Consider the following 24,423-nt stretch of genomic DNA (forward strand, 5'->3'; position numbering starts at 1 on the left):
TCTCTTGCCGCGCCGGTCATACCTGGAAATGGCGTCCCCTTGGGAGCCCGTTTGAATGAACCAGTGTGAGACACGTAGTGTCTGAATTAGCTAGTGAATGATGCCATAGCCGTACATGGGTGTTGGCTGCGACCGTGTCAGCAGTTTGAATTATCCTGATTTTCGAAATAACAGGGTCGAATTAACAAGCTTTTGCTGCATTTTGTTTGAATCATAGTTTGCTCGTGCTCATCTCGTCCTCTCAGTTTCAGTTGGAATGATGTCAACTCGAATTTTTTAGCAGTTTTTTTTTTGTCTCTATTACATATCCTCATCAGTTTACCAGAAGTACTAAAGGCCGTCACCAATGTATTCGTACCTTTTAGATCCGTTGAAACTTTTGCCTTTCACACCTTCACGTTTCTCAGCTGGCTGTGGGCATTTGCTTTCCTCACCATTAAAAATTTCTCTTGCAGGCGTTCCAGACAAGCTTGCAGATCTGGCGGCTCGGATCCCCACTGCGAAGGTTGAGAGTGTGAAGGAGAGCCAGAAAGAGCGATCGTTAGGTAACACAAAACCAGAAAAATTCCAGAAAATATTCAGACCTATGTCATAAAATTTTCAGGCTAGGAATGTGCACACTACTTGCAGAGCAGTGCACCTCAATTTCTGCTGCTCACGCTGGGGGATCAACATCAAAATATGTGCAAAGGGCGATCAGGTTGCTAAAAAGGGGGAACCTGCAGCTTCTTTGTGGGGCACCTTGAAATAGTTAATAAGCATATATATGGCCCTTTTTGTACTGTGGTTCAATGCTTGTTGGTGCTTAAACACGCAAAACATTAGTGGTGCACATAGCAAACATATTCACCTCATCCGGTTGGATGTATTTTGAGTTCTGCATCACTTCTGGTAATCGAGAATGGATGCCACTTCTACAGTTTAATTATGAAAACACTGATTCCTGCAAGCAAATTCTGATGTTCTCGTTTTTATTTTGAGTGTGGTATTCTACACTAAACACTTTCACTAATTGCTCAAGTAGAGTCATGATAACTTTGGCCCAAGCTTACTTTTTAAGCCTGCTGCCTCTCTTGCAGATGCTGTAGCATTTCGGGAGTACTGTGAAGCAGTATTTGAATTCCAGACTGTTCAACTGCGAAAGTTCAAGTAAGTGTTTTGCAAATGTGTATGTTTGTGGGGGGGGGCACGCTGAAATATGATTGCATTAGTAATTATGGGGCTTACAGTGGTTAAACTGAGATACAGCAGACGCGCGAGAATTCTAATTTGGACGATTTGCGCTTTCAGTTAATTTAAACAAATTTTAATATTTTTGGTTGTTGGCTGACTGTATATTCAATGTATTTTAAAGCTGCTTAATTTGTTCTGCAGTTTCACTTAATTTGAACTGTTTTTATTGCTCCAACGTTCCCAGTGCACGAAAGAGCAGGAACAGAGGTTGGGTATGTCAGGTTAGTGGGGCCGCATCAGGTGTAAGTTCGTTCCCTCCAACCAGTTGCTCAGACATGGTCCTGAAGTTGGCAGGTGTCAAGGTCTTACACGGCAAACTATCCTGCGTGCAAAAGCAGGTGTGACAATGGTCGGTGGGCCCTGTCATCACATATTTTTATTTTCTGACCTTTGCTACCAGCCTGGGGCGACAGACTGTTGGCTGCGCATGAGCCAAGCCTAGCTGCCCGCCATTTTGGATGCTGGTTAGCATATCTGTAGTATTTTTCTTTTTAAAAGGCATCTTATCATTCCGGCACCAATGTGCGTTCTCCTTGCTTTTGTCCACATGGTTCTTCCTGTATGCCTAAACTGCGTACTCATCACAAGTTGTTCGCTGTTTATGCTGTGAAACCGCCTCACATGGATGCCGCCGCTTGCGAGGATGCATCACCGCTACTGCATTGCGTTATGATTGATTTTATTGTGCTTCTAACCTGGTCATTGCGATTCAAAGGACTATAGACACCAAATTTTTGCTTGCATGTTTTCTTCTTTCTAAGATGTGTTAGACATCAGCATATATGGATTACTCCATGGTATACCCCTATGACCGCTAAATCCTAATTTACAGTTGAATATCTTCTTGATGCAGTTTGGGTTTTGGTTTCAGCATCTGAACGACGGCTGTGATGTATCAGGAGTGTTCAGGTCATGTGAGTCATGGAAAAAAGTGCAAATTAATCACTGATACATAGGTTTAGGTCACTATAATGGATAAGCTAGCCTGCTTCAAGAGTTGGAATTACAAAAAACAATACTGCTTTGAAAGGTGAGATGTCCATGTTTACCTCCCTACCCCTCTTGCCTCATCCTTACAAGACCTCGTGCGGGTAGTACACACCTTTACTTGCCCTGATGCACTACACAGGAACCTGTCTTCACAGCCTCAGTCAGCGTCGAATGCAGGCAGTCGCGCCTGCCTCACCTTTTTTGCACAAGACCCCTTCCATCCGATGTCAGAAGGCCTTCTTGAATAAGCTCCTCACCCATGCGGCTTATATGCCCCATATTCTGGCTCGCTGGTGTTGCTACGATGCTAATGCATGGCGGCATGTCCCACCTTCTGTGGGAGTGCTCTGGCTTCGCCACCGGACGTTCCGAGATCACACCATACCGTTCGTACTACCGCTCCCTTTTAGCAACTGACTATAACATCCAAATGGTGTTTGCAAGTTATGGCTTCCTTAGTGGCCTGATAAGAGCAATGTGAGGTGGCTGACGACCGTGCAAACATTGAAGACTGCCCACTCCTCATTACCCCCTCCCATGGCCATGCGTCTTCTTTATCTAATAAAGAACTTTCAACTCAACTCAATGTATCAGCGGTTAAATTGCTGTTTCTTTCATGACTCACATGACCTAAACACTCCTTAAACCTCACAGCCATCATTCAGTTGACGAAACTGAAACCAAAACAGCATGAGAGAAGAAATTCTATTATAAATTATTTAGCGGTCGTAGGGGAATACGGCGTGGTGGTCTGTGTGTTCTAATGTCCTATGCATCATTACAGAGCCAAAAACATTCAACTAAAAATAGTCCTTTAAGAGAAGCAAGGTAATTGCTCGAGAAATGATACAATGTTCTTCGCACTTCTTCTAATGCATTGAGGGGAATTTTGCTAAGCAGTAATTGTTATGAGCATCCATTTCGGTCCAGTGGGTCCAGCAGTTGTTCACAAAGAAAGCTGTATTCTGTATTTTTCTAAGTTGATGAGAAGTACATCCTAAGTACATCCTGGCCTAGAGGCTGAACCGATAACAGTTGCAAGGTAGGGCTGTGCCAACTAGTAAGCTAGCCCACATGGTCGGGAGACGGTCAGGTGAGTCCACCGTCTTTAGGTGTATAGCTTTATGGTGAAGCGGTTGTTAACTTGTAGCTACATGGCCGCGCTATGGTGATTGTTGACCATAATTGCTCCCTGATTACTAACCTCGCATTCCTTGTTCCTCATCTTTCCTCAGAACATGGGCGGGCCGTCGTAAGCACAAGAAGAAGCTGAAACAGATGCAGCGTCCCACGCTTGTGAGTGACCAAACATGACAACAGAAGTCATGGTCAGAGTTATAATGCGATGCATTCGTTACATTGATATTGGATTTCACTTTTTTTTAGCTGTTGCACAAGGTTACAATGAGAATGGCAGGTTGTTTGTAGATGGAGTGGACAAGCAAGCACTTGGTTTCTCATTGTGCACATGTGCAACCTGTTCACTGTGCGTGTTTCTTCTTCACTGCTGTGGCCACACATGATTTGCTTGGGAAACTTGTGTGCTTGTTTGTTCATTGTAGCTGAGGAAGAAAAGGAAAGTCAACATTCATGCAGCTAATGCGTTCACGTGTGATTGTAATGTGTGTATTGTTTCGATTTTGTGTTCATCTGGGAGGAGGAGTTACATGCATTAGTATAAATTATTATCATCATCCTGACTATCCCATTACAGAGCAGATGTCCCTCCTGTGTCTCTCCAATTAACCCTGTCATGTGGCAAAATAATTTTATGATTACAATATTTAAGTGTTGCATGAATAAAGAATTTTATTTTAAAGGGAGAAATGAAGCTTTGTGAAGACTGAAAGGGGAGCTGAGAGGGGGGAAAATGGCACAAGGTGAAGTGGCAGCACTGTTAGTACTAAGAAACAGGAATGGGGGGGGGGGGGTCATCTTCTGAGTTGGCTATTTGCAGTTCCAATTCACAGATCTGGCTATTATTTCATTCATTTTGTTGATGTTGATATGGCTTTATGTTGGTCTAGATCTTGCTGCTCCTACTGAAAGCTCAGTACGCTCTAGTCGTGGTCACTCTTGGGTTTAGGTGGTTTTGCTCACGCTATTAACATGACAGCGTTAAAGGGCAACTGAAGAGGCTTTATAATTCAACGAATTGAAAGGGGTCAAATGTGGGAAAGTTGCTGGTAAAGCACAGGAAATCTTATTGTGTTAGCATTTGAAATGGTGACATAATCCCCGATTAAAGCCGCGTCAGCATTCAGGCATCTCTGCAGTGCACATTGATGGGCAGAGGCCGGATTGACAATGCCACGTACCGCGACACTACGTTTTCAGCAAAGAAACCGTGGCTTCAAGAAAGAAAACCAAAGCCACTGAAGGTGAAGCCTGCGAAGCGTTGTTTGGCACCATTGAACGAAGCACGGCAGCATGTGGGTGAAGGCAGCAGAGATCTGAAATTTCGGCAACTATGACGCCATCACGAATTTCCCCGCACTTCGGAAGCTCAGTGAGGAGAAGCCTGAATGTCATGTTCTTAATCAGCAATTACGTCACCATTTTGAATGGTAGCGCAAAACTACTTGGCATGCTTTACCTAGAAGCTTCATACATTCTAATTCTTGAATCGCCTCGAATTCTCTAAAAACTATTTCAGCTTCCCTTTAAGGCTCCCATACTACAGAAAACCCGGCGGTGTCCTGAAGGCATTGTTGTGTTCAGAAACCCGCGTCACGTGTTAATGTCTGGAATGAAAGTAATTGAAAAGAGGACTTGTTAGGTGAATTAAAGATTGGCGCATGTCTCAAACAACTTAACTTTATAAAGTAATTTATTTTACTTAAAAGAAAATTTTAATATATTTTAGTTCAGATATGAACCTAGAGTCAATGGGTTGCTAGACAGGCAAGCTACCTAGTAGGCCGCATAGGCATGTTGACTTGCCTGAGGTACAAGAGGGGTGATATATGTGTGGTGTTGGCTTAATGTGAGGCTTAGTAATGTGGTAATTAGAGGAGTGAGCTTAAGTGTTAATTAGTGAGATACTGAGCAGAGTAACATTATGTGTGCAGTGTGGAAGAGTTCAAAAACAAATGGGGAAACTGTGTTGTGATAATTGTGAGAAATGCATGAATGTGAACACAGAGCAGTGGCTGTGTTTGAAGAGAAACTGCTAACGCTGTTGCATCATGCCTTTAAGTGGAGCTTAATTGTCCTCCTAATTTTTTTCTCATTACATTATGGTGCAAGTTGGCTCTGATACCAGTGGATTCTTTTTTTTCCTTTTTATTTTCATTCTGTCTGCATCTAGCCGGAAGGTACCAAGCTGATCACGTGTTCACTGCCACCTACATCAGATACAAGCCAGATCACTAGTGGTCACTCCAAGAGAGGTACGCCTTGACTTTATAAGCATGTAGCGCTTCTTTGTTGTTTGTAGATGCCTTCGTTTAAACTCACTCTGTAAAGTTGGGTTGAACTCGTTTTGAAAGGGATGTGCATTTATCGTGCTTATGGTTAATGTGTTTCAAAAAGGCTCCAGTTCTATTTTAAGGAAAAAAATAGGAGTTAAAATCACTTTGGCTATTCGGGTGAATCAGCGTGGTCACAAAGTTGTCGCCGGATTAAAAAAGTTATAAGGCAGAATTTTGGAGTTCTTTATTATTTGTTTCTTTTTTAATGAATTTCAGAAGAGAGACTTTACATGAATATATACATGGTAAAGGGAATGTGAGATTCAAAAAATGCAAAAAAATGTATGGAGGTTTTACTCTAACAGGGAACCCATTTGCAAGAATCAAGTATTTTGTTTTTGGTATTGGTTTGTATATAGCAAAGCGTTCAGTCATGCAAAACATGAAAGCTAGGTAAAGCGTTGCCAAATGCTATCTTGTTTGGCCATTGGTATAGTATGCTGAATTTGGCTTGTACTGGAGTGTTTTGCTGTAATTCTCTGTGGCAATTTGGGTAAATTGGCTGACTATGGGAAGATCCTAAAGTGGTGCAGTTAATTAGTGTTTGTGCATATTTGACTCTATTATTTCCTGCTATTACAGTCGGGTTTTTTTTTTTTTTTTTTTGCTGGGTGGGGGTAGAAAGGGTCTAGTTTTTTTAAGTCAGTGGCCTTCTGTAAGGCAAAGAGCTTAAGGTACCAAGCCATAGGCATACTATTCCTTGTCCCCCCCCCTTTTTTTCACCTTTTGTTTTGCTTTTTGTGTGTGTGTGTCAGGGTATGGAAGACCATGCAAGACTTCATTGATGTTTTCTGCTGCTTTCCCCATGCTTGTAGAACTCATCTTAGTCTTTCTTTCAACTTCTTTCAGAATTCATCATGAATCCAAGTGGAAAGTCAAATGTGTGCATTCTGCATGAGTATGTGCAACATGCCATGAGGACCCAACCCCAGTATACTTTCAAAGAACTTGGTATGTTGTTCCCAACTACTTGTAGTCTTATCAACTCTTGGTGTGTTCTAACTTCTCTAGTAAATGACTATGTTGGCGACAATGCAGGCAACAATTGCCTCGTCTCATGCCACATCTTCATAAATAGCAAGGAAAGCAGGCCATAGATACCGTATTTACTCATGTATAACTCGCCCCTGCGTATAACCCGCACCCCTAACTTCGAACTCCATGGGGGGAAAAACGCGTATAACCTGCACGTTTACCTGAAACAAAAATCAGCGCTAGAAAGATACAACAGCACACTCAGCGATTATTTCGTTTTCAGAACAATTATTCAAACGATCACCACCATGTCACTGGTTATCCGATTCTCAATCGTCACCGCTCTCACTGCTGCCATCCTAGGCTTCACCGCCACTCTCATAGACGTAGTCATCCTCTGAACCATCCAAGCTGTTACTGATGGCTTATTTTTTAAAGCTTTTACACACCAAGTCTGCCAGTATCGCTTTCCACACATCCACGATCCACTGGCACAGCAATGGAATATCGGGCCTTCACACGCGTCCTGTCGGTGTGAGGGCGTGAAGGCCGTTGGCCATCCACTGGGCATGCAGTGCCTTCACGTGTGCCTTGAACGGCCTGTTCAGGCACACGTCTACTGGCTGTAGCCTGGACGTCATGCCACCAGGTATTATAACGAGGTCGGTGCCAGTCTCGGCGAGGCGAGCCTTCACTGCATCATTGCAGTGGCCTCAGAAGGAATCCAGTACAAGCATCGACCGGCGTGCCAGCAAGGCACCTGGTCTTCGTTCCCAGATTATTCGAAGCCAGTCACCGACTAGGCCACTTTTCATCCAGGAATTTTCTTCCGCACGCACAATGATTCCTGGGGGCAGTGGTGTGCTAGGTAGCGTAGGTAGCGCCTGTCCCGGTTCGTTGTTTCAAGACTTTTTTTTCTTCCTCCAGTCATGAATGCACGACTCGTCGACATCATGCTGTCTCGCAGCAGCTCTGCTGCCTATTTCTTTGACAGTGGCTTCAATCTTTAGCTTCTGTTTCGCTGTGAAACACTGTCGCACTTATGACACCAAAACAAAACAGGCAAACAGTGCAAACTGGGGTGTAGTACACGAAACAGCGCCTGACACAAGGCTCAACAGCGCTGTCTGAAGAAAACGTGGCGAATGGCGTAAGGAAGAATAAACAGACTATGAATGTGGATTTGGCTATGTCTTTCATTGGCCCCTCCTCGGCTTGACAAGCATATAATGATGGAGATGGCGGACTACGCAGGGGCCGCATGTTGTCGTGAAGCCGACACCCCCCTCCCCCCTTGCAAAGAAAAAATTCGCTTTTTTTTTCCCCCAAGTTTTGGTGCGGGTTATACGCAAGTAAATACGGTATGTCCTGCATAATCTGCATAAGTGCAGGCTTTGCTGTCTAAAATGATGCTTTACACCTGAAGCTATCACTTGAAAACGAGTATTCTTAGTGCAAAATTTTTTCGGAATATTACAACAGTCATCTGTTGCCCTTTAAAGGTATATCTGCCATAAGCGCAGGGTGATTGGTTCTTTCAATACTTGTGTTCTTTCCCTGCCTTGTTTGTGTCGGCCTTCTAGGCCAAGCTGTTCGCTTATATGCAGTGAACTAAGCTGCTTATTAAGTAAGCACAAATCGTAGTGCGCACTTCATTATGTAAACCCTGCATAGCAGTGGTCAAGAGTCTGTCCATGTTGCACTTTCAGAGAGTTCAAGCATGCCGTACGGAGCTACTGTGGTCATTAGTGGAATCGAATATGGCACTGGCTATGGAAGCAGCAAGAAGCAGGCTAAGTCTGAGGCAGGCAAGTGGTGACCTTTTTTTTCTTCATGAGCTTGCTCTTTTCTGTTACTTCCTTCACCATTTTTCATCATAAAAGATTGGAATGTCATCTTGGCGCTGTTCTTTCCATTTTTTAAGCAAGTTCAGCAGAACTTGTTACCGTTCATCTGCTTCATCACTGAGTTATATTTAGTTATGTTAAGTAGGCTAAAACATAACCAGAAGTCATTGTCTGCTTACTGCAGTAGTGCTGGCAAAGAAATCTTTCCATAAATTGTCACTAATGTATTTCTATATGCTGCAAATCACAAGCCAAGGAGTGTTACAAGCCCATTTTCTTACGGGAAAAGCACATCGAAATTCATCATTTATGATGTCTAATGATGTTGCACAAAAAGTGTGCAAATCAAAAATTCAGAAATTGGTATGCAAAATCACATGCTTTATAATAAAAATGGGTATGCCCATTAAGAATTACCGTTGTTGCTTTTAAGCTTAAGTCATTACTCATCCTTATTTGCAATAGTTTCGAGTTTGCTGAAGGAGTGCTGTTCTTATGCAGCCTTCAGCAACAATTTATTAGTTTGCGTAAAGGTTGGAGGTTTGTGTTGTGGATCAAGTAGGATTGAGACCATGAGCCAAGGATTCATGTCTCAAAAGTATGCAGTATATTGCAATTGTTAGGCCGCACAAATTTGTCTTCTTTGATAAACGGCCTGTGCAAGAATTTTTTTTCCTCTGACTTGTCTGCCTCTTCATTTCTCTGTAGCTAAAGCAACTCTGGAAATCCTCATCCCACAAATGAAGGACACAAATTTGAAGAGTGAGAAGAGCGAAGATTTCTTTCAGGACGTTGCTGTAAGTATGGCAGCCTTACTGCAATGTTTTTTGTTGTAACTAGACCTATGTGAATTTCGAATTTTCGGTTGTGAAGCAAGTATGGATACAGTTGAACCTCATTATATTAAACACAGATATTATGGTTTGTTGGCCACATCGAATGTTTTCTAAATATTTTTTGAGAAGCACATGCAATTTATACTTCATAAACCAAACAACGTTGGCCTAAAACAGATATATCAAACTCCCCAGCGCAGAACAATGCCCAAACAGGTGCCAAGTAGCGGGCTTCGCCACGCTACGTAAGGGACTGGCGCCGGTGTGGCAAGCGTTTACACCATGGTTCACATCTTTATATCCCACTTGCCAACAGTAGCACGGAAAATGCAGCAACGTGGAGGTTCGGTAGTCAGGTGGTTGGCATGCACCTCCCCCACCCACACACACACACACACACACACACACACACACACACACACACACACACACCCGTGAAGCGAGGCATGAGTGGTTGTAGCCTTGCAGTAGCCATCCTGCAGTGCTGCTGTTCAACTCTCGCGGTCAGAGTCGGTGAAAACGATAGCCTTTGTCCTGGCATGTCATTTCCCACGTAACACTTCCGTAATACGGGAAACCACCTTAAGCTGACATTCGGCGCGTTTGCGGCCTCTGAAATCGCTGAGTGTGCATTCAAAACAGGCGTAGAACGTTCTCGTGGGCTAGTTGGTTCATTTCTTCCCACCTTCTATTAAGGGTTGCCTGAGTAGCTGATTTTTTTAATGGCGCTGCTGTTGCGTTTGTTGTTGGTTAAATTTTATATTGCAGACTTTTGGGTAGGCTACATCAAACTATTTTACGATTGAAAGGCCTCACGGTAATTTGAATATCAATTCATTCAAACAATTTTTTAGTCTTTGAGTTGTAGAGATTGAACTATATAAATTGGAAAGGTGGCATGTGCTCAAGAGTGCACAGCTTTTGCTGTCACTACATGGCCAAGGATTTGTCAGATTACCAAGATTAATGCAGTCCATGTGTATCTGGGTGTGGCATGATGTGAATCTTATAGCAGGGCTTCATGCGCATACTGCTGTAGTTGTCTGTGCAGCAAAATTATGGATTGAATTTTAGTTTGAAGTTTCTGCTCTTTTTCTTGCAGTTTTTCGATGAGATTAAAGTGGAAGATCCGCGTGTGAATGACCTATGTGCAAAGACTGGGCAACTCTCTCCGTACCAGATACTCCTGGAATGCCTGAAAAGGTAGCCGTACATGATTTTTTTGCTGCAGTTTCATTTTTGGCATCAGATGTAGTGTGACCTGCATGATTGATGCTGTTGAGTATTGAGTGAGTGCAGTTTTAATTCTTTTACAGCTACGGTGGTTGGTGTAAGTGTTGGAGCCATATTTTCCTTCTTTCTTTCTTCTTTTTATTTTTTATTGTTTTCTGTTTGGAACCAGTTTGCAGTAAAACAATTTTTTCTTTTCCCCATTTCCCCCCACAGTGGCCTTGTGCCTTCCTCTTAAAATGAAGGACTTTCAGTCAATCAATTTTTTCTTGTTACAGAACAACCCGGCTGTTATGTCCCCTGGTGTTGTGTTTTCCTAGCTGCTATGTTTTAATGAGCCATTCCCTTTCCAGCGCCCATATAAGCCCACACAAAACATACTTTACTGTTAAATTGCAATTTTGGCAGTGTTTCCTGTTGATATATTGCAAATTTAACCTAGCGATGGTGGTTTACCCCTGGCTGACATTTTGATCGCCTGCATTTAGCATGCACGTAATTGCGACAGCACACCATCTGAAGCGGGGCTCTACACTCATTGGCGCTTGACTGCCGCTGTGTTCGGTGACTCCAGCCTGCTGCGCCCATGCCGACATAACACACACTTGGCGGTCTTGTTTGTGGCTGTTGGCGCGGTTGTGTTGCCACTGTCGTGCAAGCCTGATGGCTTAAGAACAAAACTGTGCCGCGACAGGCACAGTGCAGGCAGTGTTGTAAAAGATGCGGTTGCTCGGGTTGGCTCTAGGCACTTGTTTTCTGTCGTCCTGTTTTTTTCTTGTTCTCTGCAGCTTAAAGAACGCCATTTCTAGAACCCAATAGGCAAGGATGTTATAGGGTTAAGTGGCCATTTCGGAAGCCGCAGAAATGCACATATGCCGTATGGGTGATTCTATGCTTGCTCCCTTCTCGCCGTTGCTTCCCTTCCACCAACAACTGTTCAGGCCGCCCAGGCAGATGGAGGATCATTGTAGGGCGGCTTAGGTGTTTTGTGCATGCAAAACAACGGTGAAAGCCACAAGCCTTGCAAATTTCAAAGAAGCATGTTGAGCTTACAAGAAATGAATATATATATATATATATATATATATATATATATATATATATATATATATATTATATATACAGTAAAACCTCGTTAATTCGAAATCGCTTAATTCGAACTTCCGGTTAATTCGAACTGACGGCCGGGTCCCGGCAAAGCCCTGTGTATTTCAATGGGTCAAAACTCCCGATAATTCAAATATGCCGGTATCCACGTCGGTTAATTCGAACTAGGCGCCGATGGCTGGCATTGCTCCTCGCATATAGAAGTCACCTCGTAGCAAATACAATGCGCTGAAAATTTTAAAAAATACAGAATGACGAGAAAAAAAATAAGCCAGCACGCATGTCAGCACGCACGAGGTGAGACGTGAATTTCGTTGCCCGAACCAACCCTCCGGTGCATGCCGTAGCAGGTTTTCGCTGCCGGAGCATCGAAGCATTGGCTTGTCTATTTTTGGCTGACGCGCGGTCACGCGGGTAGCCACCCTACCGCGGGCGCCGCCTATGCTCCGGCCACGGTGGCTCCGGCGCAAGCCGTTGCCGTTGCAGCAGGTCAACTAAAGGACTACCTTGCCGATTACTCGCTCAGCGATGTGTTCAATGCAGATAAAACCGCGCTTTATTTTAAGTTGCTGCCGAACGAGACTGTCAGTTACAAAGGCGACACGTGTTCAGGCGGGAAGAGAAGCAAGGAAAGAGTGACGGTGTTGGTGTGCGCAAACGCGACTGGCACGGAACGGTGCCGCTTGCTAGTTATAGGCAAAGCAGCGAAGCCTCGCTGCTTTAAAGGGCTAAAAACTCTCCCTGTTGATTACACTTTCAACAAAGTCGTGGATGACGCGAGCAATTTTCACGGATTGGCTGCGCACACTTGGCAGGAAGTTCGCGGCACAGAACAGGAATGTTCTGTTGTTCGTCGACAACTGTTCAGCCCATTGCGACATCAGCGAACTGAAGGCGATCCGTCTGGCATTTCTGCCGAAAAACACTACGGCTGTGCTGCAGCCTATGGACCTTGGGGTTATTAAAAACCTCAAAACACTGTACAGGCGCCACCTCCTATAGCGGATTCTTGTGTGTATGGACAGCGGCAAATCGTACGACGTCAATCTCCTCGGAGCCTGCCACATGCTGGCAACATCGTGGAATGCTGTCAAGGCGGACACAGTCGCGAACTGTTATCGAAAGTGCGGCTTCATTGAAGGCCCAGAAGCCTGCAGCACGGCAGAGCTGGATGCTCAGTGTGATGACTCCGTCGCGCTGCACCCTGCCTACGCTGCTTTATCGGAGGGTGTTGACTTCCAGAGCTTCGTAGACGTTGACAGCGGCGTGGAGACATCGGGGCCGTTAAGCGATGCCGAGATTATTGAAGCGGCCTGCGGTGACCAGATGCCGCACAACTCCGGCGCGGCGAGCACAGCTGACAGCGACGACGACTCCGACGGAGGCGACGATCCATTGCCACCCCCGAGTGCATGTGAAACAGCGTCAGCACTCGATCTGGCTGCGCGCTACTTCTCCGCCGATGATATTTTGATAATTCGGACGCTGCGTTGGAGCTGTTGGGCAAGTTGCAGACGATGCTTGTCGAGTCACGGCAAAGAAAACGAAAACAAATGCGCTTCACCGATTATTTTTCTCTTTGATATGCTTTGCCAATCTGCTGTTAAACATGTTTTTGAAGCATAGTGTCATATTTAATCATTAAGCTTGCTGCTTACGTGAATGCATTTTGATGTTAGCTCCAACCGCATAAACAAATTAACTTTATTTCCTTCGACATTCGGGCTCTATGATTTTAATTCGTGCAATTGCCCGCCGCAAATGTGTAGTAGCGCATAGTAAGAGATAACGATCTCAGATATGCCTGTTTTAGCTTCGGCACGTGCTGCCGGGCGTGAAGGCCGCTTTTTTTAGCGCCCGCTCGTTAATTCAAACTCCGCTTAATTCGAACAATTTTCCGGTCCCCCTCGAGTTCGAATTAACGAGGTTTTACTGTGTATATATATATATATATATATATATATATATATATATATATATATATATATATATATATATATATATATATATATATATACACACACACACACACACACACACACTTATTATATTAATAAAAAAAGGTGTAAGATACTAAGTTCCCTGGTTGATGCGTGTTTTTCTCTTCTTCCATGAAAAGCATAATAGCAGGGTTCTACACTAATCAAAGTGTGTAACTTGGTGTTGGTGTTGAGAACTTTCCTGCATGCTGGCTGTATTTAAACAAAGTCACTCAATATTGTAGCCTGTTCTTTTTATGTGCAGTTAGTAATAAAACTAATTTAAAGTATTTTTTGCAAATTTTGGCAATAACTAAAACTTGTTGCCTTGTTGTGTAGGTGCTTGTGCACACATCACAGACGGGCATATAATTTGTGGGCCTTTGTGCCAAAAATAATGCAATGCCAAAAATAAACCAATAAAAAAAGTTTCTATCTTCAATAACTCGGAATTGTTTGAAGGCCACTTGATCCATTTTCTTGTGCTAACTTCTTCTCTGCGCAGGAACTATGGCATGGGTGACACAGAGATTAAGCAAGAGATGAAGAACATGAAGCATCATCGCAACGAGTTCATCATGTCAGTTGGAAAGCACACAGCGAGTGTAAGGAGAACCACTTGTTAACTGCATGCTGTTATTCAAGTGCCTGCATGATTGTCTTGTATTGTCTTGACTTGGCTTGAAAGCTTTGCTGTATTCTTCTTGTTCTCTCTCTTAGGTAATATGCAGAAACAAAAAGGACGGTAAGCAGAAGGCATCACAAGCTATTCTTCAGGTGAGTTGTGTTCGCAGTATGCTTGAGCAAAGCAGAACCTGTTATCAAGTGTTGATTATTCACTCTGAATTTGATTGGAATTCCTGAAACAGTATGGAAGGCTGTCATATACAGTAGAATCTCTCGGTCATATGAATCTTGTGTCACGAAAAATATTCGTAGCATTCGAAATTGATATAATCCATAACGAACAAAATTCTTATGCGGAATTTACGGAAATTAGCTTACGGCTGATGGGGTTTACTGATGGCCGCGTGCCACTGCTCACTACTCACGGTGTGCACCACGCCACTGGCGATCCCTGCATTGGCAATGTACGGCCAGCAAGTACTTTGTGCTCGATGGCGTGGTCACGGCTCGCGCATTCATATCATCTGCAGTGGGGCACGTGGTTGTTGATAACATCCGAATGTCTGCCCCTTGCACACAATGCGCTCTGGCCAGGGCATTTTATGAATTCGTATCAACCGTGATCATATCATCAACATTCTACTGTAGGTTCAAGGCATTGGGGACTACTTTGTATATCCGACCTAAATTGTAGTAGAACCTCGATGATGTGATCACGGTTTGTACGAATTTAGGGTGGTACAAATTAGTGAAATTCCCTGTCTGGAATGCATTATTTACAAAGTGCATAATTTCGGGTAATCAATACATTCTCCTACGCCACTACAGATAACACACATACACGAGCCATGAACGCATCTTTGATCACTAAGCGCCTCCTGCACATTGCTGACGTGTGATAGCCAATCATGTGGTACACACCGTGAGCAGTGAGCAGCGGTGCATGACCTGCACATCGCAGACGTCTCAAGCTAGTGGCGGTGCACAGCCCGTACCATATTTACACGATTGTAAATCGACCTATTTTTAAAATTTTGAAAATCCCAACGTGGGGGGGTCGACCTAAAATCGAAACCAAATCATCGCACCTTAAATAAAGACGACTCAAACGAGGTATTGGGCATGCTACAGCATGGTTGCATTTTTGCTGGGCGGCTCCGTCGCATCGCTCTTGGTGCTGGCCTTGAGCAGCTGCTATGTGAACGCGCAGAACCGGCATCCCCACCCCTTGCACGGCGGCCGATGGTGGCTGTCGATAGGCAGCAAATCTGCACCAGCCCACTCCCCACACGTGGCTGCAGATTGCAGTTGCTGATAAGCGGCGGCGGCCGATAACGCATTCGCGTTCTACTCTTAATAAGCGTCGCCCAAGTTTTGTTTTTTTTCAACCAAACCGCACACTCTGCGCTCAAGGGAGTGTCGATAGTTGATGGCAAGGCTGCTGTTCCAGTCGCGGCGGCAGCACCACTCGGAACCGCAGCGGCGCCTGGGAGTGTCGGTAGCTGACGGAAGAGCTGACGGCGCTCACGCGTAGTTTCTATTAGGCTCTGACGTATTTGACTACTGCAGACCGCGTTTTACAAGTTTTTAATGTAGTGCTTCGTCAGTCGTCATTTGTGCTCCGGGTCCGGTAAGCGACCGGCGCTCGGTCACACCTACATTCAAGATGGCTGCCATTCTTTACGCTGAAGAAACGGAACAACTGCGCACCGGGTCACAAGTTGGGCGTTCGCAGCAGGTGATACAGGTGCGGCAGCTGCAGCGAGGCAAAATTTTCAGCTGTTCCACGCTATGTCATGATGCCGCTGTTTGTGAATTACGGGATTTCGCTGTGCAGTGACGTTAGAACGACGTGTTGTGGAACAGCATCAGCGATTACGGCGGCAGCGCTAGTGAGGACAATGGCGTAAGTGTGGACGAGTAATTCAGTGACTAATACATTTTCGTTTTGGAATGTGCCCACGGGCGCACCCGCGTGCAACAGCGGATAGCGGCTGGTGATAAGTGGAGGCCGCAGGATTGTGCTATCGCGTTCTATTATTAAAGGCCAAGTGTAAACGATCTCAAAGTTTTTTTTTTTTTTCAAAAATGTGATGTGGGGGGGTCAACTTACAATCGTGTAAATACGGTACATCACGTGGTATGCACTACAAGCAGTGAGTGATGACGGTGTGCTACCATTAATAAATCCCGGCGGCCGTGAAGAGATCAACATGAATGCAGTCCTTGTGCTTCTGCATATAAAATTTGTTTGTTTTGGATCATACAAACTTCGGATGATGTAAATATTTTTTTAAATCCCGTGACGTTCGTATCATTAAGATTCTAGTGTATTTGTGTATGCATACGAAGATACTAGTTAAGGTGAAGAAATAGATCAGGCCCATCAGTAGCCACTACCAGCAAGATTGCTTTTAAAATTACATTGCACTATACCCTCAAGAAAATTCAGTTAGCCTAGTCAGCTGTTGTCACTGTTTGCGTAGAAAAAAAAAACCATCCATGAAGACCAGCAGCCAGTCTGCTTATTTCATTTTTCTGATGATTGCAGCACTGTCTTCTCTGCTGTCTAAACCTTTATTTGGAAAGCTAGATCTGCACGTTTAAGCAGTTTTGTACTACTACCGCACGAGCAAGGCTAACATCGGTGCGAAATGCATTACTCTACTAAACAGACCTCAGGATGCAGTTCCCATGTTAAATTTGAGCCAGCAGTGTAACGGAAAGAATTCAGTTCAAATATACTTGTTATTGACATTTTTATGCACAATCTTTTGAACATGCAAAGTGTTTGAATCCATAGCCACAGTAACCCAAGATCTGTGCACAGAATATTGACTGAGGGGAGGGGTTGAACTTGGCACACACAAACTCAAAAATTGCTACACACTTTATGTAAAAATTAAATGCTAAACTTGCACACTATTCAAAGTTTCTTTAAGCATGCCAGAATATAAATATGCTGGTTGCTATGAGCATGTTTGTGTGAAAGAGAGAAAGGCGTAGGTATGGTTAATAAAGATTTTAGATGAAGCAATGTCCCTTTAATATGACAACCAAGACTGCTGATTTACTGGTAGGGGGGGAAACGATTGTCAGTCTATAGGCACTTGTTCCTCAGCTAAACAGTTGTGGTTTTGCTGCAGACATCCATGTTACAAAACTTGCTGGCATCTGACATGGAAAGGGTACATCATATTTTCAGTTGGGTTGAGGTGAAAGCGGTTCAGCCCAAGATAGCTATGGTCCTTTACAGCTGTACAGGTTCTTCACAAATGGCGACATTTGGTATTCGAGATGAGCAGGCAGGTGTTGAGTGTTCCTTTTCTTTTTTTGTTTGGTTTTACAGGGACTACATCCTCACATCACTTCATGGGGCTCCTTACTCAGGCTTTACGGCAAGGGCTCATGCAAGACACTCAAGGAGAAGAAGGCGAGTTCTTTTTTTCTGTTCTCACTCCTTTCTTTGGAGGGGCATTGAGGACAATTAGAAGCTGACCTGTTTTGACAGGGTACTGCATTCTAATCACGAAGAGACAATTCTCGCCGAAAATGGGGTTGTTGTAAAGCTAAAAAGATCAAAAAACGAAATACAGGTGTCATCATCACTGACTGGTATCGCAAGTAAAATGCGTGTGTCTATGCTGATTCTTTTGGCAGGGATCCCAGAGGCTACACTGCAGAGCCATTCATTTTGTAATGGCGACAACCTATCCTCATAAGGGTGTCACGCGTTTGAACCGACTGGCAGGAAGATTTTTGAGCGGTGGCTCTTAGTGCAAAAGCACTACTCCATACATACCATATCCGAGCAGCAATCTTGTCTTGCATGATCGGAATAACTCAGGCAAACTCAGGTTATTTCGGAGGAGCGTCGCGCAAGCTGCAGCCAATGGGAGGAAGCTTGGAAAGTTCGGAGGAGCATCGTGCCATCTGTAACCAATTGGAGGAGAGCGTTGAGCCAGCAGCTGCCGAGTGGAGAGAGGACGGTGAAGAGAGAAAAAACGCAGTTGTGTGTGCATGCAGTTGCCGGAAAGAAGAGGTGAAGAATGAACACATGCTTTCACACGTGTACTCTGCATAACTATGTTAAAACGCTACCACTTTTTACTAGCTCATTCCCCAAGTTTGTAGGCCTGCAGGTGGCACAGTGAAGAGAGAAATCCCCCTCTCCACTCTTGTGGGATAGAGTGGAAAGTGGAAGAGGGAAGAAGGTGAGAGGTACAGGTGGCTGGGGCAAGTGGTTGGTTCGAAACCCACCGTCAGACAAGAGTGGGTACCAGCGTCCCCTTGCCCGCTTCCTGGCTTATTTTGCTGTCACACCACAGCTTACTTTCAAATATTTGTGTTACACACTAAACCCGTCCTGTGATTTTTATTAAATACATTATTCTCAGTGATAAATGAGTCTTTTGCTGCTCGATGAGCGTCAACATGGCCAGAAAAAGCAGGAGAATCAGTTTCTATCAAGAACAGTCAGTGGAAGGAGTTGTCCTCAGTGTTAACCTGTTCTTGCTAAAATCACATATGTGCAGCGCTGTGGTTAAGCATCACATGACAAATATCAAGTAGCCTTCTGGAAAAAAATTAGCTGCAGTTTAACTACTGCTGAACCTGGTTAGAGAGCGAAAGCTGTGGTGTATCGGCCAAGTAGACGCGGCTTGGCATCTGTAACGTTGAATGCATTCCGCACACTGGATAGGCAGCGTGCCCGCCCTTGCCACCCTGGCAGGTGGCACTAAAATTAATGGTTCATTGCAAGAGGTTGGTCACCCAGTCAACGGTGCAGCCTATCCTGCCGCCCTCTACCGGTGAATCGAAATGTTAAAGGTCAAGTGGTGCAACACAGTGGTAGACCACATGTAAAGCCTATAGCCACACATGACCTCTGGCTCACTTGAAGGTCAATCGACAACGCATGGCGAAATTGGCTTTAGCTGGCGTAGTGAAGCTTTCGCTTCAAAACCTGTAATTCTTTAGATCGGGGACATTAGGAGAACCAGTTTGGCCCGATTGGGACATTTGGTCATGCATTCAACTTTTGCGGCATTAACATCGTAATGCGGATTGTGTAGCTTGTTGCGTACAATTCATCGAAACCACCAAAGCCATCATTTATTCTCAGAGAAGTTTTGAAAAACAAGTCGTGGTGCTTGTTTTACTGCATCAGCTAGTTAAAAAGACAGTTATAGTGGGAAAGCCAGTCCTCATTGTCTGAACTTAAAATGTGGAGAGGTGAGCCAGTTAGCGAATGAGGAGGAAAGTGCAGGTGCTAGGCAGTATTTTTGAGAGAGGAAAGAGAAGTGGCAATGAGTGAGAGCATGTAAACTTGTTCAAGCACAAGGGAGGAGTAGTTGTAACGTGTTGCAGAAGGGATGTGGGCTAGCATATGCTGCTATAACAGTAAATAATGGCAACATTACAGTGCAACTGTGTGAGCTCAAAGATGAATGTGTATATGCGTGTGTAATCACAGTAAATAAAAAATAATAAATTACGGAGGGCACTTAACACAACTCACATGCTGAAATGCAACAGCAATATTTTAAAATTTTATTTACTTTTTATTTATTTTTATTTTTTCTCTCTTTCTGATGACACACCTACTTATTAGAATACAGTCGTAAGGCAACGGCACATATGCTAGGTTCACCTTTGTTTGCCAAGAAGCAGCACCGTTGTGGGGGTGCTCGCCTCGCAGTGTGAAAGTCCTTTGTTCAATTCCCCATACCTTCAGAAAAAATTGTATTTTTTCTTTGATACCATTGTGACGCATCTGGGATTTTTGGGACCGCAGCTGCTGGTCACAGTCGATGCCGGGCTTCATTGCTGATGAGCCATGTAATGCTTTCACATTAAAAACCCACTGCGATTGGTGTGATTGGCGTGAAGTTTGATTGGTGACCACGAACGGTCACCAATCACACTTCTGAATAAAGCAGTTTAAAATAAACTACTGATCGCGTCGGAGGAAGTCGGGACAATTTGCGACAAGCGCCGGTCGTACACGATGTCAGCAGCCCGGCTGTCAAGTGTTTCTCAGGCAAGCGATCGTATCGGCGCTTCCTCGCACAGATTGCCGCACTGCGTTAACAAGCACGGGTACAACCGGTACAAAAGAGATGAGCTTATCTAATAGAACTAAAGTGTAGAATGCATTTTGTCATGAAAACGAGCGCTAGCTGTTCGTGTGCAGCGATGTAAACAACAGTATGAGTGCAGCCGTCCTCATCGGCGCACAGCTGGAGAAATTTCATGCTCATACGGTAAATGTTCATTGGTGTACTATTACCTTCAAGCACTTACGTAGACAGAACACGAGCTATTTGCTAAGCAAAGAGCAGGAAAAAGCGAGCGGCGGGTATCAAAATGAGCAACCACAGAGCCGAAAGCAGTCGCGCGGCTGTGGGCGGGGCGAAGTGATGGCGGCGGCAACGCCTATTCGTCGGTTCGGGCTGTGTTTGCGTTCCGAAGGCATTCCAAAATCTGGAATGTCTCCGCGGAGCTCCGTCGACTCGAGTGGCATCTGAACCGAATGCCGTCGAAAAATTTCGTGTAGCAGCGTAAGCTCGGCAGTCGAGCCGAATGACATTTGGTTGTAAGGCATTCGAAGCGCCCGTGTAGCACGGGTATAAGTCTATGGCATCTGAAGCTCGTTTTTTCATACAGGTTCCGAAAGTGCGCCATGTCAAGCTCTGATCTGCTCGACAAGTAATCATACAAATACCTATTCCCAGGCCTGACTTGTATTTTATATCGTTTCCCATGTCCCTGTGACATACACGCAATGGCAGGTGTGTTCAATATTGGCATACCTAGGCATGTGCAGATAGTGAATTTTTAGTTCAAAGAAAATACTAAGCGACTAGTTATTTTGTTCGAATACTTTCAAAGTGAAGCGAATATTTTCGAATCAGAGTGAATATGTAGTTTCTTACTCGAAATGTAATAGCGAGCCTAAAGATGCAATTCATTAGAGCCCAGTAGCATATGCCAGAAGATGTGATTTGCAAAATTCACTAAGGGAACTGCAATAAAAAAAATTAAACAAAATAAAAATAAATACTTTCAAACTTACATTAGGCAATGTTCAAACAGCAGCAAGCCAAAGTGCACCAAGCATCATAGTCTCAAGCTCTTACCGTGAAATTCTTTACATGCTGCTGATTCTAAATATAAAAGTTGCTGGCAGATTTTTTGGCCGTGAAACTTCAGGGCGCATTCCTTCTGATGCCGCAGTTTCTCCAACTTCATTTGCTTGGCATACAGTCACATGACTGCACTGTGCACGCGTGATCACGAAAGTCAAAAGATGTCAGCATAGGATGAGTTTAGACACTGCTCAGGTGCCGGAAGTGGCACGCGGCGCGCCATCGTATACCAATCGAAGGATGTGATAGCCACGATTTCTGTGATGGGTCCTGCATAGACCAACCTCGCAAACATTGCACTACTCTGGACGGAGGCTCTTCGTCGGCAGTGGCCAGCACAAGCGCGCGGGGATGTGAGCATGCCCTCTTGCGTCGCCAGATGCACCGCTGTGTAAAGGCATGGGGTGTGCTTTTCCTTGGTGAGCAGGTTTAAAAGAAACTCTTTCGGAGGCAAGTACTTTTGACCAAATACGCAAAAAGATGGCATAGAAATGCAAGGCAGCGTACCCCTACGCCAAAATCATGAGCGCAAGAAAAGGGTGTTGCTCTTCGAAGCAATGCCTAAAATAAATGGCGTTTCACCCCTCATCTAATTTCAGCTGTCAAAGGGTGTAAAGAATAAGGTATTGCTTCAAAGTTGGTTTCCAGCGACACCGCAAATACAAAAGCAAACACCGACAGAGCACTCGCCATCGGTCATGTTGGTACTAGTTCTGCATTATCTGTTTCGTCATCTTCATCTTTCTGGCCTTTCGTGCAGTGGGTGCAGTGCAGTTCCCGCCGCAGCATGTTCGCTTTTGCACTTTGGTCGTCAGGGTTTTGTCCCATCACATATGCTCATCGGCGATGTGCCGAGCAGCCACACCGTGTGCACAATGCTTGCCACCATATACAGCTGCGAGATCGCGTGGAAGTATCAGAGCACCTAGAGCTATGAGACCATGTGGAAGTATATCAGAACGTACAAAAGACCACCAACTGGTTCATCCAGCAGCTTAATCCATAAATTCTCAAACTTTGAAATACTTTGAAAATATTCGAGGTTTCCGAATATTGCTATTCGCTTCGAAGCCCGGTTCGCATACCGTACTATCTCCTTAAATTTTCAAAACGTTCAAATATTCACACAACTCTAGCAGTCCCCATCGAGAGGCCGAGAGAGTCCATTTGCATAGTTTCGTTTTCAGAGCTTCGGCGCCAGCCCACAATGACGGTAGCTATCAGCTGAGCATAACAACCAGCTAGCCATACTGCACGCCATTTGGAATGGTGATTGGCTTGTCACTGATCTATTTTGTTGTTTTTCTAAGGGATCTTGCTGCTGCTGCGCCAATGTGCACTTCAGTCGTTTCCGTTGGCGTGGTATTTTCATGCTTCCAGTGCCGAAACTCCATGCTCGTTATGTGCTGTTAGTTGTTTTTTGCGGTGAATCCTCCTCAGGTGTGACTCCACTTGCGAAGAAGCTCCAGCACAACCGCGACTGAAAGAAGTCGCGGAGACCTTACCATTCTGTGGAGCAGTTTTGCTTCTGACACTCCCGATAATGTACATGAATGAAAGTATTTGACGAAACTGTGAAAAATTGCTGTTGTCGCGCAGTTTTCATCTTAATAGGAGATGGCCATTGCCAATTTTTTCACTAATTAACTTTTACTCTCACATGAATGGTTTCTGGCAGATTTGGGGGTGCCATTCGATCCTGAGGGGCCAGGTGCAAGTGCATACCTGTCACCACACAGGAAAAGCTGGGATTACGGATTGCGCTATGCTAACACCCTTTGACACTTACATACAAATGGCATACAGACCTTCTTAATAAACACAATAGTCCGCCAAGGAGGGCAAATAATGCTCATGGCATTCTTTTTTTTTTTTCTTGTTTTAATGTAACGCATCTCAGCAATGGAGAGGGTATTTTTCATGTTCACGGCCTGTGTAATTATTTTACCGGGCCTTATTGATAGTCGGGTTTATGTTGCCTTCTGATGTAGTAGTACTATTCTATGTGTGGTATACACCAGAAGACAGTGTGCCCAGGGCAGTGTTTCAGTGTTCCTGGTTCACCTCACCTGAGATTTTTTTTACTTGTTGGCACCAGCAGCCCTTGTAAAAAAAAAAGCTATTGTCCATTTCAGGCATAAAATGTCACTTGACATTAACCGCTTGCATTGAAACCTCATTTAAACTTTCTGTTCAAACTTTCTTCAAACCCCTTCTGTCCACGCCAGGCAAATTTTTAGCCAGTGCTAACACAGCTTCATTATGCACAAACTCCACCCTGAAAAATGAATGTCCTGTCCTGCCCTTTTGTGTTCTTGTGCCTCTCTTGTCATTGTTCCTTTCGCGCTGTCCTGACATCACACTAGTAGCTGGGCACTAGTGCCCACCACTCAAAGGTTTGCAAAGCCAGTGCTTCCAAGTTTTGCAACAGACCTGTTACATACAGTGACATGTGACATTTAACTGCAGTTTATAATTTGGTGCTCAGCATTTCAACCCTTCTTTCTCTAGTCTATTGTTTTTATGTGGAAAGCAAAGCTGAAAGCCTTTTTTTTTATTTGCTGGTACAAACGCAAAACCGCATGAGGTCTTCATTAGCTGGCAAAGTGCCACTGTCTTTTCTGATGGACAGTTGCCTAGAGAAAGCATTTTGTGTTTTAGAGCTGCCGGTGTGATTGCTCGATAGATTTAAAAACTGCCATTTTTTTCAACAATGGTGGCCTTTGTTGTGCTGTTTGGTAATGGCACCTTGGTTCACTCGCGTTGTAGCTGACATAACTGGTGCCAACAATTGCTGTGCAGGAGGAAGAGCAGCGCATTACGGAGTTACAGAGCAAAGCCAGTGCCAACAAGCCCAACCTGTCCATCCTCAACAAGCTCAAGGAAGAGATGACAAAGCTCAAACTACGAAGGGTGAGCATGGTTACACTCACCACTTGATTAACGTTAAGGGGAATTGTGGAGCACTGCGTTTC

At 44.4% G+C, this 24,423-nt stretch overlaps 1 protein-coding gene across 1 annotated transcript in view; it reads left to right on the forward strand.

Annotated features, from left to right (window-relative positions):
- The window catches only part of pasha (microprocessor complex subunit partner of drosha), a 33,629-nt gene that overhangs the window by 5,401 nt on the left and 3,805 nt on the right, over positions 1–24,423 (forward strand). The window contains exons 4-15 of the mRNA XM_077654249.1: positions 456–545; positions 1,080–1,149; positions 3,459–3,519; positions 5,534–5,615; positions 6,546–6,647; positions 8,381–8,479; positions 9,227–9,315; positions 10,457–10,557; positions 14,176–14,275; positions 14,391–14,447; positions 17,647–17,730; positions 24,251–24,361. Coding sequence (XP_077510375.1) covers positions 456–545; positions 1,080–1,149; positions 3,459–3,519; positions 5,534–5,615; positions 6,546–6,647; positions 8,381–8,479; positions 9,227–9,315; positions 10,457–10,557; positions 14,176–14,275; positions 14,391–14,447; positions 17,647–17,730; positions 24,251–24,361 — 1,046 coding nt within the window. The remainder of the gene's footprint in view (positions 1–455; positions 546–1,079; positions 1,150–3,458; positions 3,520–5,533; positions 5,616–6,545; positions 6,648–8,380; positions 8,480–9,226; positions 9,316–10,456; positions 10,558–14,175; positions 14,276–14,390; positions 14,448–17,646; positions 17,731–24,250; positions 24,362–24,423) is intronic.

The sequence above is a fragment of the Amblyomma americanum genome, chromosome 2 (assembly GCF_052857255.1).
Source record: "Amblyomma americanum isolate KBUSLIRL-KWMA chromosome 2, ASM5285725v1, whole genome shotgun sequence".
Lineage (NCBI taxonomy): Eukaryota > Metazoa > Arthropoda > Arachnida > Ixodida > Ixodidae > Amblyomma > Amblyomma americanum.